Raw genomic sequence first — 15,862 nt, forward strand, 5'->3', positions numbered from 1 at the left:
ACTTCACTCCTAGAAGGAGAACTACAGGCAATCCAGGGTTGGTAAGAGAGGGACAATAAGTCCTCTCTCACTAGCCAGTCCCAAGAAGTGAGCCCTAAACCCATATAAGCATTACTAAATGATATCAACAGTTCATGTTTATAAAATGTGTGTTGGTGGTGCATGCCTTTAATCGCAGCTCTCGGGAGGCAGAGGCAGGTGGATCTCTGTGAGTTCGAAGCCAGCTTGGTCTACAGAGTAAGTTCCAGGACTGTCTCCAAAGCAATACAGAGAATGAGTATCTTGAAAAAAATGTGTGTGTGAGTATGCGTGTACAAGTATGTGTGTTCATGTGTGTGCATGTATGTGTGTGTCTATGTGTGCATGTGTGTGCATTTGCATGTGTGCGTGCACATGTGTATGCATGTATGTGTATGAATGTGTGTATGTGCATGCAATGTGTGTGCATGTATGTGTGCACATGTAGGTGTGTATGGCTATTAGAATTAAGGAATAAGAGTCCATGAATTTGAGGAGTGGGAGGGATATGAGAGGAAGTGGAGAGAGGAGAGGGAAGAAGAGAAAGATGTAAACACATTCTCATATATGAAGTTCTCAATTAAAAAGACATGTCTAAGTCCTAATCAAAGCCTGATTGGGGATATTTGAGGATCTCAAGATAAGCTCATCCTGGATTACCCACATGGCTCAAAGTTCAAAGATAAGTGCCCTCAGAAAAAGAGATGGCCTGGATCAGAAGCCTTGTGGATCAGAAGCAGAGACGGAAGTGACATCCCTATAGGCAAGGAATGCCCAGAGCCCCCAGAAGCTGAAACTGGCCAGTAAGGATGCTGCCTGGAGTCTTCAGAGGGAGCAGAGTGCTGCCAATACTGTGATATTGGTCCAAAGAGTAAACTGATTTTAAACTACCCAGTTTTTTAAACTTACTAATGCAGCTCTGGGAAGTGAGTTTAGCAATCATGCAAATGAAATACAATTAAAAATTGTAGACTATGGAAGAAACAGAATTCCACAAAAGCAGATATCAGAGGTGCTTGATCTAAACTTAACAGTCAAAAAGGCTTCCCAAGGGGACAATAGGCAAAATTTTTAAAAGAATAGTCAAGAATGATAAATGGGGCAAGAACAAAAAAATTTAAAGAATAAACAGGAAAAGGCACTCTCCAGTGTACTAAGATTTTGTGAGTCTTTATATTGAATTAATATGATTATGCAAATTAAATCAAATACTAACCAAACACCAAGTTGGTATCAAGTTTTCTAACAAACCTTCCCAGTGGGGGCAGGAGCACTGGATGTTGTGTCAAGTGTTTGCCCTAGAAGCATGGAGTGGGCATGGAGTGGATCCCCTGTACCTGTGTAAAAAAGACTGGTAGTCCTGACAGTGAGGAAGCAAGAGGGCTGGGGGTTGCTGAAGACAGGAGGACCCCTGGGTTCTCTTGCCAACCAATCCAGCTGACCACTGAGGTCCAAGTTCAGTGAGAGACTTTGTATCACCTGCCTCAAAAAATACAGTTTGAAGGGCTAGAGGGAAGGCTCAGTGGTTAAGAGCACTTTCTGCTCTTGCAGAGGACTTGTTTGGTTCCCAACACCCAAGTCAGACAACTTACAACCTCCTGTAAGTCCAGCTCTTAGGTATCTGATGCCCAATTACAGCCTTTGCAGGCATCCACACATGTGTCTTATACACACAGACACACACACACACACACACACCCTATGAAATGCAAGTACTCTGAATAGCTAACAGTTTTTCAGAACAATAAAAAATTAGAATAAATGTAGTAAATTGGGACAGTCCTCCTGCATGTTTCTGTGTGTTATTTTGGGTAGCTGAGAGGCAGGCAATTAGTCACAAGTTGAAGGGGCATAACAAATACCTACACCACACACACACACACACACACACACACACACACACACGCACGCACGCACGCACGCATGCACGCATGCACGCACGCACGTGCGACCTGCCCTGAGGCTGTGGGAAGATGAGAGACTAGTGACACCTGGATCAGGTGTGTAGTCACCTAGGGGACTGAGCAGCAGGTTGAACAGTTCTCATAAAGTCCAAGCTAAGAAGCAGTGCAGTGGAAGGGCCACGGCAACCATGGAGTTGGAGCCAGACTGGATTGGAACATTCTTATTTTAAATCATTTATCATTTCATGGATGCCTGATAGCGTCAAGCACAATTTTAAGCATTCTACATGTATTGGTTCATTTATACCTCAAATATATGTGAAATATACACTACTCATAATCTCACTTTATAAATTGGGAAACTAAAACACAGAGAGCTGGGATAGATTGCTGATTTGGTCTTCAATCGCAGAATCACTGCACTTTCTACGATCTTCCCAATTTCCCTAACAACAAAAATAGCAACGACGTACATTGCTTATCAAGGGGATTAGTTCATCAGCTTGATTTCACCAGCAAAGACTGTGAGAGCCAGGGAGGTTAGGGAGCTCACCCAAGTCACACATGCACTAAAGCATGGAGCTTGAATGTGCTCTTATGGAGTCGGGCTTCAGAGCCATTACTCTAGAGACTTCACAGCAGCTGTTTGCCTTTGTGCTAAGAAGCATCCCCACTTCATTCATCGGCCTGATTTTACTTCCTGCTTCCCACCCTGAACCCTTACATCCATGTATTTAGCTCTCCCCGAATAAAGAAGCAGTCCCATGCTGCTCTCCGTCTTAACTGGAAACATCAAGTAGAACTTTGTCCTAACTACATCCCACTTCTCACTTTTCAAACAGCAATGATAACACATATCTGCTGCTTAACTCTTATGCATGTATTAAATGTACATGATAGCGGGGTTCTGTGTACATGTGTGCAGCATGCACTGGTCAAGGTAGAGTGAGTAGCATTTCTCTCCCATCGGTTTAAGTTTGGAGCCCTTCATTTCTCTTCTAGTTCTTCATAAAGTATGGGACAGGTCCTGCAAGCTGTACTTGCCCTCTGCGTTATGAGATGGTAGAACTTATTCCTTCTGTGTGACTATTCCAGCACCCCATTACCCTCACTTAAACCACTCCCTGCATCCTTCCTAATCTCTAAAAGTCACTACCCCACTTTCAGGTTGACATGGTCAACCTCCACATATAGCTTATTTCATTTAGCACAGCATCCTTTAGTTCCATTCATTGTACTGCAAGTAGCAGTGTTCATTCTTCCTTCTGGCTAACTAGCATCTCATTGTGTGGGGGGGAGCAGGGGGTACTCAGACTAAAAGGGAGATCATGAGAGAAGAAGAAGGTATCTTATTGAGGGATTAGTGGGAAATAGAATATATGTAACCTGAAAGCAGAAGAGACAGCTATTTGGGCAAAGAAAAAGGACCAGCAAACCAGCAGGGGAATTCAAGGAAGATAGTATGGAGGGGGAATGAATGAGAACAAAGTATAACTATATGTATGTATGCATATCCTACAATAAAACCGTGTGTGCTAACTTAAAAATTTAAAGAAGCAAAACCTGTCACTGGTTTTTATGTTCTGGAATCTTACAAGTCTGATGCAGCCAGATCTTGACTCCTGATTTTATACATTATTTTTGTTTATTGCCCATTAGTTCAAATGCTTCCTGACAACCTAGAGGTTTGTTGTTACTGTTGTTTACTTATTTGTTTGTGATAGGGTCTATCCCAGGTTGCCCTCAAATTCACAATTCTTTCAAACGGCTGGAGTTACAGGTGTAGCCCACCACTCTCAGTGAGGCTAGTGTTCGTTAGATTCTGCCTATCGCTTATTATTTCCTTGGGACTTTCCAATGCACAAGACCCTCTTTTTTGTGGGACAAGGGTTCTATTTTAGCATGTATTTCAGAAAAATCGCATCTGTAGACTTAATGTCCAGGGTGATGAGTCTTCCCTTTTTGTGTTCTCCAGCCCCTTGACCATGTGGAATCTCCTTATATCCATTGACAGAAAATGGTTAGTCTTATTACCAAAAATCGAGTCCTGCCACAGGTTAAAGACATGGCAAGTCTGGTTACAGGATTCTAGTATACAAAGATGATAAGCCTCCTTGTTGCGAGAAGCTTTTTCCTTGCTAGCCGCTTTGGTTTATCCCCCGCCAGTCACCTGGGCTCTGCAGCTTTGTAGTCCCCAAATAAACACACAAGACGCTGTATTAATTATGAAGCTGTTGGCCTTGCTTGTTTCTTACTGGCTAGCTCTGACTTAAATAATTACCCCATAATTGTTAATCTAAGTATGTCTCTTACCAGAGAGGTTTCCGGGCTTCCTACCCCAATGGCGTTACATCTCGACTCTTGTGTTTCTCCTTCCCAGAATCCTCCTGGACTCCTAGTCCCTCCTATCTAGATTCCCTATTGGCCAGACAGTGCTTTATTGGCATAAGACTTCCCCAACATCTCATCTTTTCTGTTTAAACAAAAAGAAAGGTCTTAACTTTAACATAGTCAAATTGTATATGACAGAACAGTTATCAAGTAAGAACACAGTTACAACATTTTGTCTATTAACATTTAGCAAGATCTAAAGAAAATATCATCCATCCCATCCTTGTGAGTCCAAAGTCCTATATGTAGCTTATCTTTTATCATAACTAAGGAAAACTAAAATTATAACTATTTGCCTTCAATTCTATCAAAGACCACAGAAGGATAATATATAAACACTAGGATTGATAGACACATCTTACTGCCTGGACAGTCACCCGAAGTTCTTCTGTAACGTTGGGGCATCCATCTTCAGCCCATGGGCCACAATGTGTCCAGAAGATTTCTCAGCAAAGCAGGAAATTTCAAACTGTCCATCTGCATTGGCAGTCTGTCAGTCATTTTTCTTTGTCCTGCAGAAAGTCTCATAGACTCTTCCATGAAGCAGGAACCCTGTAAGACTGAATTCAGCAGTCACTTTCCTGTGGGTCCTGCATGTCCAGTTTATACAGCAACAGTCAAACATTCTAGGCAAGAGCAGTTTCTTGCCCAAATGGCTAATCTTGCCATGTTGAAAGCAAACTCCATAACGAGTTTCTTCGATGCCCATCTCAGACTTAATTGGTGCTGCCAGGAGCAGACATTTCTCATTGTCAAGAAAAACCCTAAACCATTTTAAATGCCATTTTCTGAAGGTCTTTGAAAGGTTTGAAGACTATCTATCTCAAATATATTTCTGTATATCTAGAAAATCTAACTTACCTAACTATAAATTCTATTATAAGTAACTATATATAGTCTGTATTCAATTATGCATTACATTTTAAAAGATCAGTATAAGTACAATACTTAATCAAGAGGAGAAATATAAACATCACAAAATTGACCTTGAATTTGTATCAATAAATGAAAAACAATACCCATACCATAATTCCCCTTTTTACCATTAAAAAAGATTGGCTGTGATCATTAACCAATTATAAACAACCCCATTTAAATGAAAACAAAGATTTATAAACAAGATGGGAATCAGGACGTCGCTCATTCCAAACTGCTTCGTGCTGGAAGGGGGCGCTGTTCATACCATGGGGATCATGACAAAACTCAGAAACCTGTATAAGTCCGTATTTTCGGGGTCTATAAAGCTCCATTATCTTAGCTGTCTCAATTGTTGGAACATCTGGTCCACTGCTTCCGGGGGTCTTGGTTCGTCAAACCACAGAAGTCTGGAAGGAATCCTCAGCTTTTTATGTTCTGTGGAAACATAAATTAAAACTCCTTTTCCGAGTAACATATCCTTATACTTAAATTTTGACGTCAAGGCATTTTCAAAAGATATAAGTTGAATTAATTCAGTAGCATTTATAATCAAGTGTACTTTAGCAGTTGCTCCTTCCTTAGCAATGAAAAAACTGAAAAACACAATAGTGTACAGTATCCAGACTCTCTGTGTGATTTCCATCTTTACGTGGCTTATTTATTTATCTATTATTACTTTATTTCTTTCACTTTCATTTATTTTTCTCTGAGACAGGGTTTCTCTTTGGAATTCTGCCTGCCTCTGCCTCTGGAGTAAATCCTACCGGCGTGCACCACCACAACGCCGGCTTTTATATTTATATACCACTTTCCTGTTTTATTTTCTCTCTTAATCTCACGTATATTTTTAAACACACTGTAAACCTTTAGAGGTTTTCTTTATCGAAGTCTGACTTTACTGTAAATCTTTACGTTTTTCTGGCCACGTGTCTTATCTGTAAAACCGCGGCTGTTTTAAACTGGTTTTTCGTCAAGATGGCAGGCGTAAGCGTGACTCCAGCTTACCGCCTCAGTCCATGCTGACCTCCAGCAAAAGCTGTCACTTTCAGCTGTACATACAAACCTTTTAATCGTTAGCAGAGTCTCTTAAAAGAACCTCGTTGGGTTTTTTTTCCTTTTTCTTTTTATGCCGAGTCAGGAAGACTCCGGTAAGCGAGCCACGTGAATCTTGGCTTGTCGCTAGCAAAACAGAGCGCACCTGAGAAAATGCTGCTACCAAAATCTGTGCTTCTCTCCGTTCTTCTGTTTCTAAAATTCCTTTAAAGCTTTTGTTATTTTGCGTGGAAATTCAATCCCGCTCCTGACAACCATTTTGTTAAGAGAAGCTTTTTCTTGCTAGCCGCTTTGGTTTATCCCCCGCCAGTCGCCTGGGCTCTGCAGCTTTGTAGTCCCAAATAAACACACAGGAGGCTATATTAATTATGAAGCTGTTGGCCTTGCTTGTCTCTTACTGGCTAGCTCTGACTTAAGTAATTACCCCATAATTGTTAATCTAAGTATGTCTCTTACCGGAGAACAGTCGGGCTTCCTACCCCATGGCGTTACATCTCGACTCTTGTGTTTCTCCTTCCCAGAATCCTCCTGGACTCCTAGTCCCTCCTATCTAGATTCCCTATTGGCCAGACAGTGCTTTATTGGCATAAGACTTCCCCAATACCTCCTACAAAGGGAAAGAAACAGCCTCAGTAAAGAACAGGACAAGAAAAAAAAAATGAAGCTGCATCAGCATAAAGGATGAAGAAAATGCCTGATAATCTTGTCAGACATGGCTATGAGTTAAATCAGCATTTTCCAACTCTCCCCCTTCTGGAGACCTGTCACTGGGGACAGTGTGATATAGACCTAGCTGTGTCCTTGCCCAGGGCTGACAGATGGACAGAATGACCCCGTAGCAGCCTTCCCAGCCCCACACTTCTGTTTGCTCACAACCTCGCAAGCTAGGGAAGGGACCAGCTGCTTTAGAGACAACAGGTGACTTTTTGTCCCTGCAGGGGAAGCCTGTCATCCAGGTTTCAGGACTGTGAAAGCAGGAGGAAGGGGGCTGCCAAATGCAGTGAGCCACAATTTCCTTGTGTGGCAGGAAAGAGGATGGTTTGTATCTTTCCCTTTCTCAAACTTATTCAAATGTCTATACAATAAATGTAAAAGTAGAATTTTAAAACTTTGCCCCATTTTTTTACCTTGTGACTTGAATATTTTGTGAATTAAGATCAGACTATGACTCTGATGAAGTTCAGGGCACAAATTTAATCCAGATCGGATGAGAGTTTAACCCTGGGCGTGTAAGCATTGGGACTACTCTGTGGGTGTTTGCCGTTTCTGTATTCAGACAAGATGATGTACTTGCCATCATGACATGGATTTTCCCACCTACACTACATATGAATTATAGGTTGGTTCCTGCACTATAGGTGGACCTGTGGCAGCCCAGCAGTATCTCCTATGTGTCTGAGGGGACAGTCACTGATGTTCATATTCCCCAAAATGCGTCCAGAACCCTGTTAACCTTCCTCCAGGGAGCCCGCATCCAGTACACGTAAGCATTCTTTTTCATTTGCTCCAAATTTTACTGGTACTAAATCTAACTGAATGGTGACTATATTAGGTTATCTATCAAAAGCTTCTGAAAGGGTTTTTCATTGTAAGACAGTAAAAGTGTGTTTGTTCACCTTCGAAGAACTCATCTGTCCAATGGGGTAAAGGAGCAACCACAAAAATACGCGTTAGTTTTTCACAGCTAGCACTAAGTCATCAATGCCAACACAGTCTTTTCCTGGGAGGGAGGGAGGGAGGGAGGGAGGGAGGGAGGGACGGAGGGACGGAGGGACGGAGGGACGGAGGGACGGAGGGACGGAGGGACGGAGGGACGGAGGGACGGAGGGACGGAGGGAGGGATACAGAGCACCATTTGGCAATGCTAAAAAGGCCAAAAGGGAGGCCAAGAAGAAATGGTTTTCCACAGCAGCCTGCTTAGCAGCAGAAAACGGGGTAAGTCTCAGTCTCAGAACCTGCCAGACATGGGGGACAGTGCAAACAAAGGAAGGCTGCATGGAGGGTCAGTGTCAGAACAGAAAGGCAGGTGAGGCGGCAGAGAAGGCACAGAGAGGGGAGGCAGGGGGAGGAGCCCAGGCTGCTGTGGGTTGTGCTGCCCCCTGGAGGATATAAGCAAAAGTGCCCGGTATTTGTGGAAGGAACTGCAATAGCAGAAGAGAGAAATAGTCCAAATAGCAGGGGGAGGATTCCAAACAATCTTCCATGGGTAAAACTACCCAGGCTCTCCACTCGGTTGGAGGGTAAAAATGGGAGAAGTTGGAAGAGGACACTAAGCTTTCTGGCTTGGAAAAGACTGAGCAAACAGTTGTGAGAAGACGCGCATATATATTCAGACGTTTCTAAGTGAAGAGTTGTGGTGGAAGAGAATAAGTCGGGACAGCTATGGGAGGCGAGGAAGAAAAGAATGATTTCAGAGAAGGCGGGGGGGGGGCGGTTCACAACTGCAGCAATGCCGAGTAATAAAGGGACAAATGGACGTTATGTTGCTGACATTCGTGAAGAGATTCAGTTGTGAAGAATAGAAGACCGGAAGGTGACAGGAGGTTGAGAACAACAGAGGCAGAGCAGTCACCTCCTAGCGGTCACAATAAGGAGAGACCACAGGGCAAGGAGTGACCACCAAGACATGAGCATCAGCGACTGCTCAGAAGGCTTGAGATCCCTGTCAGAAACCTGGCATGTCTACAGCCTGGGGGAAGGACCTTAAGGGAGCAGATACTAGAGATGCTAGCGAGTTTTGAGCAGCAGGGAACCGACCTTATCTCCTGACATCACCTGAATAAATGTGGGTCAATTTCAGATAATAGAGCCAGCCATCAAGGTACATGCCTGTAATACCAGTACTCTGGAGGCTGAGGTAAGAGGATTACAGATTTTAAGACAACCTGGAGTACACAATGAGTTCTAGGCCAGTTTGAGCCACAAAGCAAGACCCAGTTCCCCCACCGCCACCCCCACACCAAAAAAAAAAAAAAAGCAAGTCCATAATTTGAAAGAAAACTCAGCTGGTGATTTTCTGAAGCAAGAAACAAAATTATTTGTAAGATGTGAAGGAACCGTTCTAAAGGATGTTGCCAAGAGAAAAGCGGAAGTGGGAACCAATGGACTGATTGCTACTGAGAAGAGAGTATAAAGTTGATAGAGGTTGGTGGTCTGCTGGATAGGAGTGTAGAAAGATTGTCATGGTGAGGAAGGGGGAATCCTGGAGAAATACCTGTTCAAGGGTTCATCAGGGATATCTAGTCTGGATAAGGAAGGGAGAGATTCTAGGAGAAAGTGTGGGAGAACATAGAAGAATCAAGGAAGGTAAGAAGGTCTCTATATTAGACGCAAGGATAATGTACCTGAGAAGGACGGACAAGAAGGAAAGACATTCTGACAAAATGTAGGTTAAATGTGGGTTAAAGAAAGTTATGAATCCCGGAAAAGAAAGTTTGTGACTGGTGGCAAGATCAAGGTACCAGTGACATCCTCGGTCACACAAACAGAAAAATATCCACAGCTATTAAACACCGGCATGCTTTCTGTAGAAAGGTGTTTTGTCTGTGCCAAGAAGCATTGTTCATATCACATTTTCATCATTTCCATAGCTTGGAAGGTGTGCTTTGATACTTGGCATGCCTCATGGGAAAGAACTTGGTAATTATATCTATAGGTGCAGGAACAGCTCAGAATGCTCCATTAATTATTGTTCAGTAGAAAAGAACACACCAGTTAGTTTAACCAGTCTCTATTTTCTGCCATTAAGTATAGTTCATGTGGGACTGATATAAAAAAAATCACACTTTGTGTCACAGAGAATAAAGGGGGAAAAATAAGTATTTTAAATCAGTTGTTTCCTCATGAAGAACAATCGCTTAAAATTACTCATTGTTAGTCCCAAGATAATAACACATAAGAGTCAATTAAATTCTGTAGGCACAGTAGGTAGAGATCATTTTAATTGACTTTTATTATTGTAGCCTGGGGTACTTTCAAAAGATTATCATTTACTCTGTGCAACTGTACAGAATGTATCGTTATAGTGATCTGTAAAGCTAAAGTAATGTCACTCATTGTTTCTGGCCTCTGGGTGGTCAACCTTCTCAATGAGATGACTCATTCCTCTATTTAAAAAAGACATTTTATAAATACCTGTAAAAATTTGCAATGAAATTTCCATTTTGAGAGCTCTCCCCTAGCTCTTAAAATGGAAGTGGGGGGTAGGTAGTTTTGCATTAAGTAATGACATCATTTGAAAAGGTTTTGATAGTTCTTGGCACCATGATAGGACTATGCCCAGTTGAGATAAGAATCACAACAGGACCAGCCAGATGGCTCTATGGGTAGAGGAGCCTGCTTCCATGCCTGACCACATGTGTTCAAGCCAAAAGACCCACACAGTTGACGAAGGGAACAACTCCCTTGAGATGACTTTGACCTACACACACAGAGATATGCACACACACACACACACACACACACACACACACACACAAAGAGAGAAAGACACAGACACAGACACACCATGGCATGAACTCATTCATACACACAATCACAAATAAATAAATGTAATAGGATAACCACAATCGGCTATAAAAACTAAGAAAACGCCGTGGTTTGGAAACATTTGGGAACCAGCTGGTTTCCACTCAACTTCTTGACCAGAAAATAGGGCTGGCCTTTCACATTACAGCTGTTCTGTATTTTAAGATCAGCCTCTTACAAGCCTGTATTAAATACAGACTAAGTGACTGCAGAGGCCTGTATCAGTTTGCTGAAGTCACTGTAACGAGGAGCCCCAGCCTGTGAGACCCTTTCAAGCTGGACATTCAGAAGGACTTTCTCATGAAATGTGCTGGGTAAGGCAGACTATCTACCCTTCATTTGTAGGACAGAAAAGAAGTTCACAGGAGGCAAACAGACCTGCAGCTTGCCTGCCGCCACTGGAATGGTGGCAGTCTATTACTGTATCTCCCCTAATCAAACCCACCTCCTTCCTGACCATCCAGGATCCCTCCAAGAACAAGGAACCTTAGACATTCACGTAGTTCTTATTAGCTCCTAAAATCTGCCTCAGCCATACTGCAGTCATTTAGGCCAGGCACCTAATCACCATAATTTCTAGTCTCTGGGAAGAAAGTAACCACTGATAGTGAAGATGTTTGGTTTGACAAGTGACATGCTACTGCAGGCCGCTACCAAGAAAACTAAGAAGTCTTGTGCCACCTCCCCTCTCCTGGCATTTCTAACTGCAAAAAGCAAAAGCGAAACAAAAGGAATAAATCAGAGGTCGATTTCTGACTAGCCTGTGTGGGGACTCAGGACATAACAAGTCAGTCAGTCCTTAGTACCTGATACCTAAGTAAACTGTTTTCTTCAGGGGCCAAAATGTGGGAACACCAGACCTTGAGCAGAGACCCACTTCCCCTTCTGCCTGGGAGTAGGCAGCTGTAAGACAATGTTTAGTAAAAACATGTTTACTAAAAATGATACAATAAGTTCCTGGGAAAGGCCTTCCCACAGAAACCGCCCTGACCTCGACCTTGTCCAAAGACTAACCACACCTTCAAAAACCCACACACATCCACCTCTGGTGTCAGAGCAATTGTGGGAACACCAGACCTTGAGCAGAGACCCACTTCCCCTTCTGCCTGGGAGTAGGCAGCTGTAAGACAATGTTTAGTAAAAACATGTTTACTAAAAACGATACAATAAGTTCCTGGCCACTTCCCCTTCTGCCTGGGAGTAGGCAGCTGTAAGACAATGTTTAGTAAAAACATGTTTACTAAAAATGATACACGGAAACCGCCCTGACCTCGACCTTGTCCAGAGACTAACCGCACCTTCAAAAACCCACACACATCCACCTCTGGGGTCAGAGCAGAACCAGCCAGGGTAGAGGAGAGAGCAGAAGCTTCTCTGGTGGGAGCTTTTCTTAGGAGGTTTTCTTGAACCTTTTTGGAGCCTGTTTAAAGTTTTCTTTATATCATTGAACGAGTCTCTGTGTTTTCAATACCCGACACCCTCCGCACGTTCTCGGACACAGGCCGCACCAAGAAAACTAAGAAGTCTTGTGCCACCTCCCCTCTCCTGGCATTTCTAACTGCAAAAAGCAAAAGCGAAACAAAAGGAATAAATCAGAGGTCGATTTCTGACTAGCCTGTGTGGGGACTCAGGACATAACAAGTCAGTCAGTCCTTAGTACCTGATACCTAAGTAAACTGTTTTCTTCAGGGGCCAAAAAGTATGTACCCAGTACATGATAATTCTTTTCATTAAGTGGCTTAGATAGATTAGCGTAAATGTCACTTAGAGATGCTACCATGTGTTGTTTAATAGAATTTACCCCATAAGCAACAGGCTCTTTTTGGAAAATAAAATATAAAAGCCACACTTTTAAGGCACCTACCACAGTGAGAGCACTCATCAAAGATCTCTCCAACATCTGGAAATATTGAAGATGAACAGAGTTCCTGTCTCTCCATGCCATCCTAGTGAGTGGTAGCCAGTAGCAGTGTTAAGACATGCCTCTACTCTAGCTCCGATGCTACATCAACAACATGGACTGTTCCACCACAGCACTGGGCCTGCCATCCCTGGACTGGCCTCAGCCCTCCCCCCCCCCTTCCAAATGCATCTAGTGTTCAGAACAGAGCTTCTCTTCCATGGAATCCTTAGTGCTGCGGGACAATGATATAGACTTTTCCCACCTTTGTATTTGCCGGTTTCCTCTTGAGAACTAAAGCTCCTCCCATCCTTTCTCTTCCCTGGATCCAGGATGCTGGATGATGGCACATCAGCAGGTAGAGGCTTCAGGAAAGATGTGGAAAAGGGGCCCAGACCAGCCAAGGCTCTGTTTTCATTATGCCACACTGGACTTGAGGTCACAAGATGAGACTTCAGGATCACATCACAAGTCCAGATGCTGTCTTTGCATTCCCAGTGGAACGACACTGGCAGATTCTTAACCCTATTGAGTCTCAGGCTTCTCACTTATAAGATGGAAATAACAGAACCCTACACAACACACAGCACAGTGGCTGGTCCCTGGGAAGCAGCCATTACTGCGTAGTTATAGATGCTCACTCCATAGCAGCTATTATTACAGTGCTGCTAATATTTACAGACGTCTGACTATAATTTTACACTTTAAATTCATTACAACATTTACATAACAGTTTTTGTTTCCTGGAAAAGAGCACTTTCTCAACATTTGGTATTTTTAGAAATGCCACTCTCTGCGATCTTTGTTTTCCTTTCAACCATGGAACACTGGGACGTTTCCATGCTAGTTCATTCTGTATGTAATTCTCTGCTGGCATTGCCTGATTTTTGCATGCTCTTGGCTTACTTTTTCACCATGTCTACTATTTCAAATCCAGGGTCCTCATAGAAGATCTTCAGAAAGCTGTGGAAAATGAAAACAATTTGCAAACTCAGAGAAACAGAAGGTCTCTGTCTGAATACAACTATGAGGTGTATCACTCCTTAGAAGACGTATGTAATCAAAGGACCTTTTAATGTTGGGTTTTTTTAAGGTTAATTTATTTATTATATACAGTGTTCTGCCTGCATGTATGCCTGCATGCCAGAAGAGGGCACCAGATCTCATTATAGATGGCTGTGAGCCACCATGTGGTTGGTGACAATTGAACTCAGGACCTCTGGAAGAGTCCCCTGTGCTTTTAACCTCTCTCCAGCCCTGTTGTTATTGTTGTTTTGTTCAAGTTCATCTTTGTGGTTTTTGGTATAAGGATTAGAGAGAATTGTGAAGTCAGAGATGCAGACTCTAGGAAGAACATACAGAATACTATATGGCTTGGGCCACCTGGTTCATACATCTCTCCATTGGTCCTTTTACTGCTAAATAAGAAGTATCAAAATAATAGGCCAGAGAGATATGTCAGTGGAGAAGATCACTTGCTGCTCTTGCAGAGGACCCTGGTTCGTTTGGGTCCCAGCACCTACAGGGTAGCTCCCAACTGTTGTAACTCAGTTCCAGGGAGTCTGATGCCCTCTTCCGCCCCACCCCCAAAGGTGGCTTATAGCATGGAGTGCACATATACACACGCAGGCAAACACAGGTACACATAGAATAAAAGATGCTTGCATAAAAAGAAGTCATAAAATAATTTGCATCTTACTTCACCCAAATAAAGCCCACAAGGACATGGGGAATGAGTGAACAGTAAGGTAAGTGGTGTTAAAACCAGGGCTATAAAGACATTAACTAAAAAGCCATGGAAGGAACATAGCTAACCAGAGTTGGAGGGCAGTGCATTGGCTAAGGCACACAGTAGACTCTCATACGAGTCTTGCAGCCTTGCAAATGTTAGGCATCCCGACAGCCAGCCTGCATCAGCAGCGTCTCCGCCTATACTGTCATAATCCATGTGGAAAACTCACAGCACTCTTGTCCTCACTGACACACACAAATTTAGTCTTTACCCGACAACTTACCAGTCTTCACATTCTAACTTAAGCAAGCAAGACATTCTTTGTTCTGCGGGGCTACATAGAGCCTCTGTTTCTCAAATCCCAGTGTCTATGGCACACAGATGGGACACTGTTCATGGGTCACACTCTAACGGGAATTGACTGATAGCCTCTGTGCTAAAAAAAGAAAAAAGAAGCTGCATGTCCTATGAGGAGGGCCAAGGGTTTACTATGTTCACAACTAATCCCCAATGCAGGCAAAGAGAGTCCTCCAAATAGAGAAATTGTTGGCAGAATAAAGGGATATATATTTTTTCATGTTTCCTCTACATTCAACAAAGGGATTCCAGACACAAAATTAATAAGATTCTACTATATTATTGAAGAGTGTTTTTCATTATGCTGAGGATAATTCTCTTTTCAAAGTTCCTTTTGCATATTTCCATGTCTCAACATACTTTTTAGAAGCTTGAAATTAAAAGCAATAAAAGGTTTCAGATAAGTTGACACATGGGAGCACATTAACACATCCTAGAAAAAAGTCAAATTTCAAAACTAGGTGCAGCTATGTGTGGGCATATATATATATGTGTGTATATATATATATATATGTGTGTGTGTGTATTATGTACGCACATACACACACGTGCATATACATATATATGTGTGAAGGATTGTTAGATTATATGAGAATAAAAGGAAAGCATGAGTACTTCCTAAAATACACTTACATCTTCTTTCAGCACAGACCTCTCACATCACAGAACAGTGGGACACTTCCATGTGACTTCTTTGTTGCTTGCCAGGCTTTTAAGTCAGAAATGTCACCCTTCTTTCTCAGCACACATTTTATCTATCAAAATATCTCTTCTTCTGATGACAGATAAGTGTACATGAATGGACTGATGCAATGCACACAGGAATTATGCAGAATATGCCTTCCAGTGGCTCAGCAGAATATCCTTAAATGTGGTGCTACTGTCCTTTCCCGGCAGCTTCTGCTCTGTCCCAAACTACAATGTATGAGACTTTAATGGCTCTTGAGTCATTTGGCAGGTTTATCAGAAGATATTTTTCTTTCTGTCTTCCTTTCTCTTTCTTTTCCTCTTTAATTCCTGTGGAGAAATGTAAATAAATTTGGAATTTTCAAAAAGAAGCCA

The 15,862-nt window shown here is 42.5% G+C and overlaps 1 protein-coding gene across 4 annotated transcripts in view; it reads left to right on the forward strand.

The window, feature by feature from the left end:
• The window catches only part of Cpa6 (carboxypeptidase A6), a 341,877-nt gene that overhangs the window by 197,072 nt on the left and 128,943 nt on the right, over window positions 1-15,862 (forward strand). For all 4 annotated transcript variants that reach the window (XM_005066753.3, XM_040741440.1, XM_040741441.1 and 1 more), the window contains 2 exons: window positions 7,643-7,767; window positions 13,649-13,763. In XM_005066753.3, the coding sequence (XP_005066810.1) occupies window positions 7,643-7,767; window positions 13,649-13,763 (240 nt within the window). The remainder of the gene's footprint in view (window positions 1-7,642; window positions 7,768-13,648; window positions 13,764-15,862) is intronic.

This window comes from Mesocricetus auratus, unplaced genomic scaffold (genome assembly GCF_017639785.1).
Source record: "Mesocricetus auratus isolate SY011 unplaced genomic scaffold, BCM_Maur_2.0 Super-Scaffold_6730, whole genome shotgun sequence".
NCBI classification, from domain to species: domain Eukaryota; kingdom Metazoa; phylum Chordata; class Mammalia; order Rodentia; family Cricetidae; genus Mesocricetus; species Mesocricetus auratus.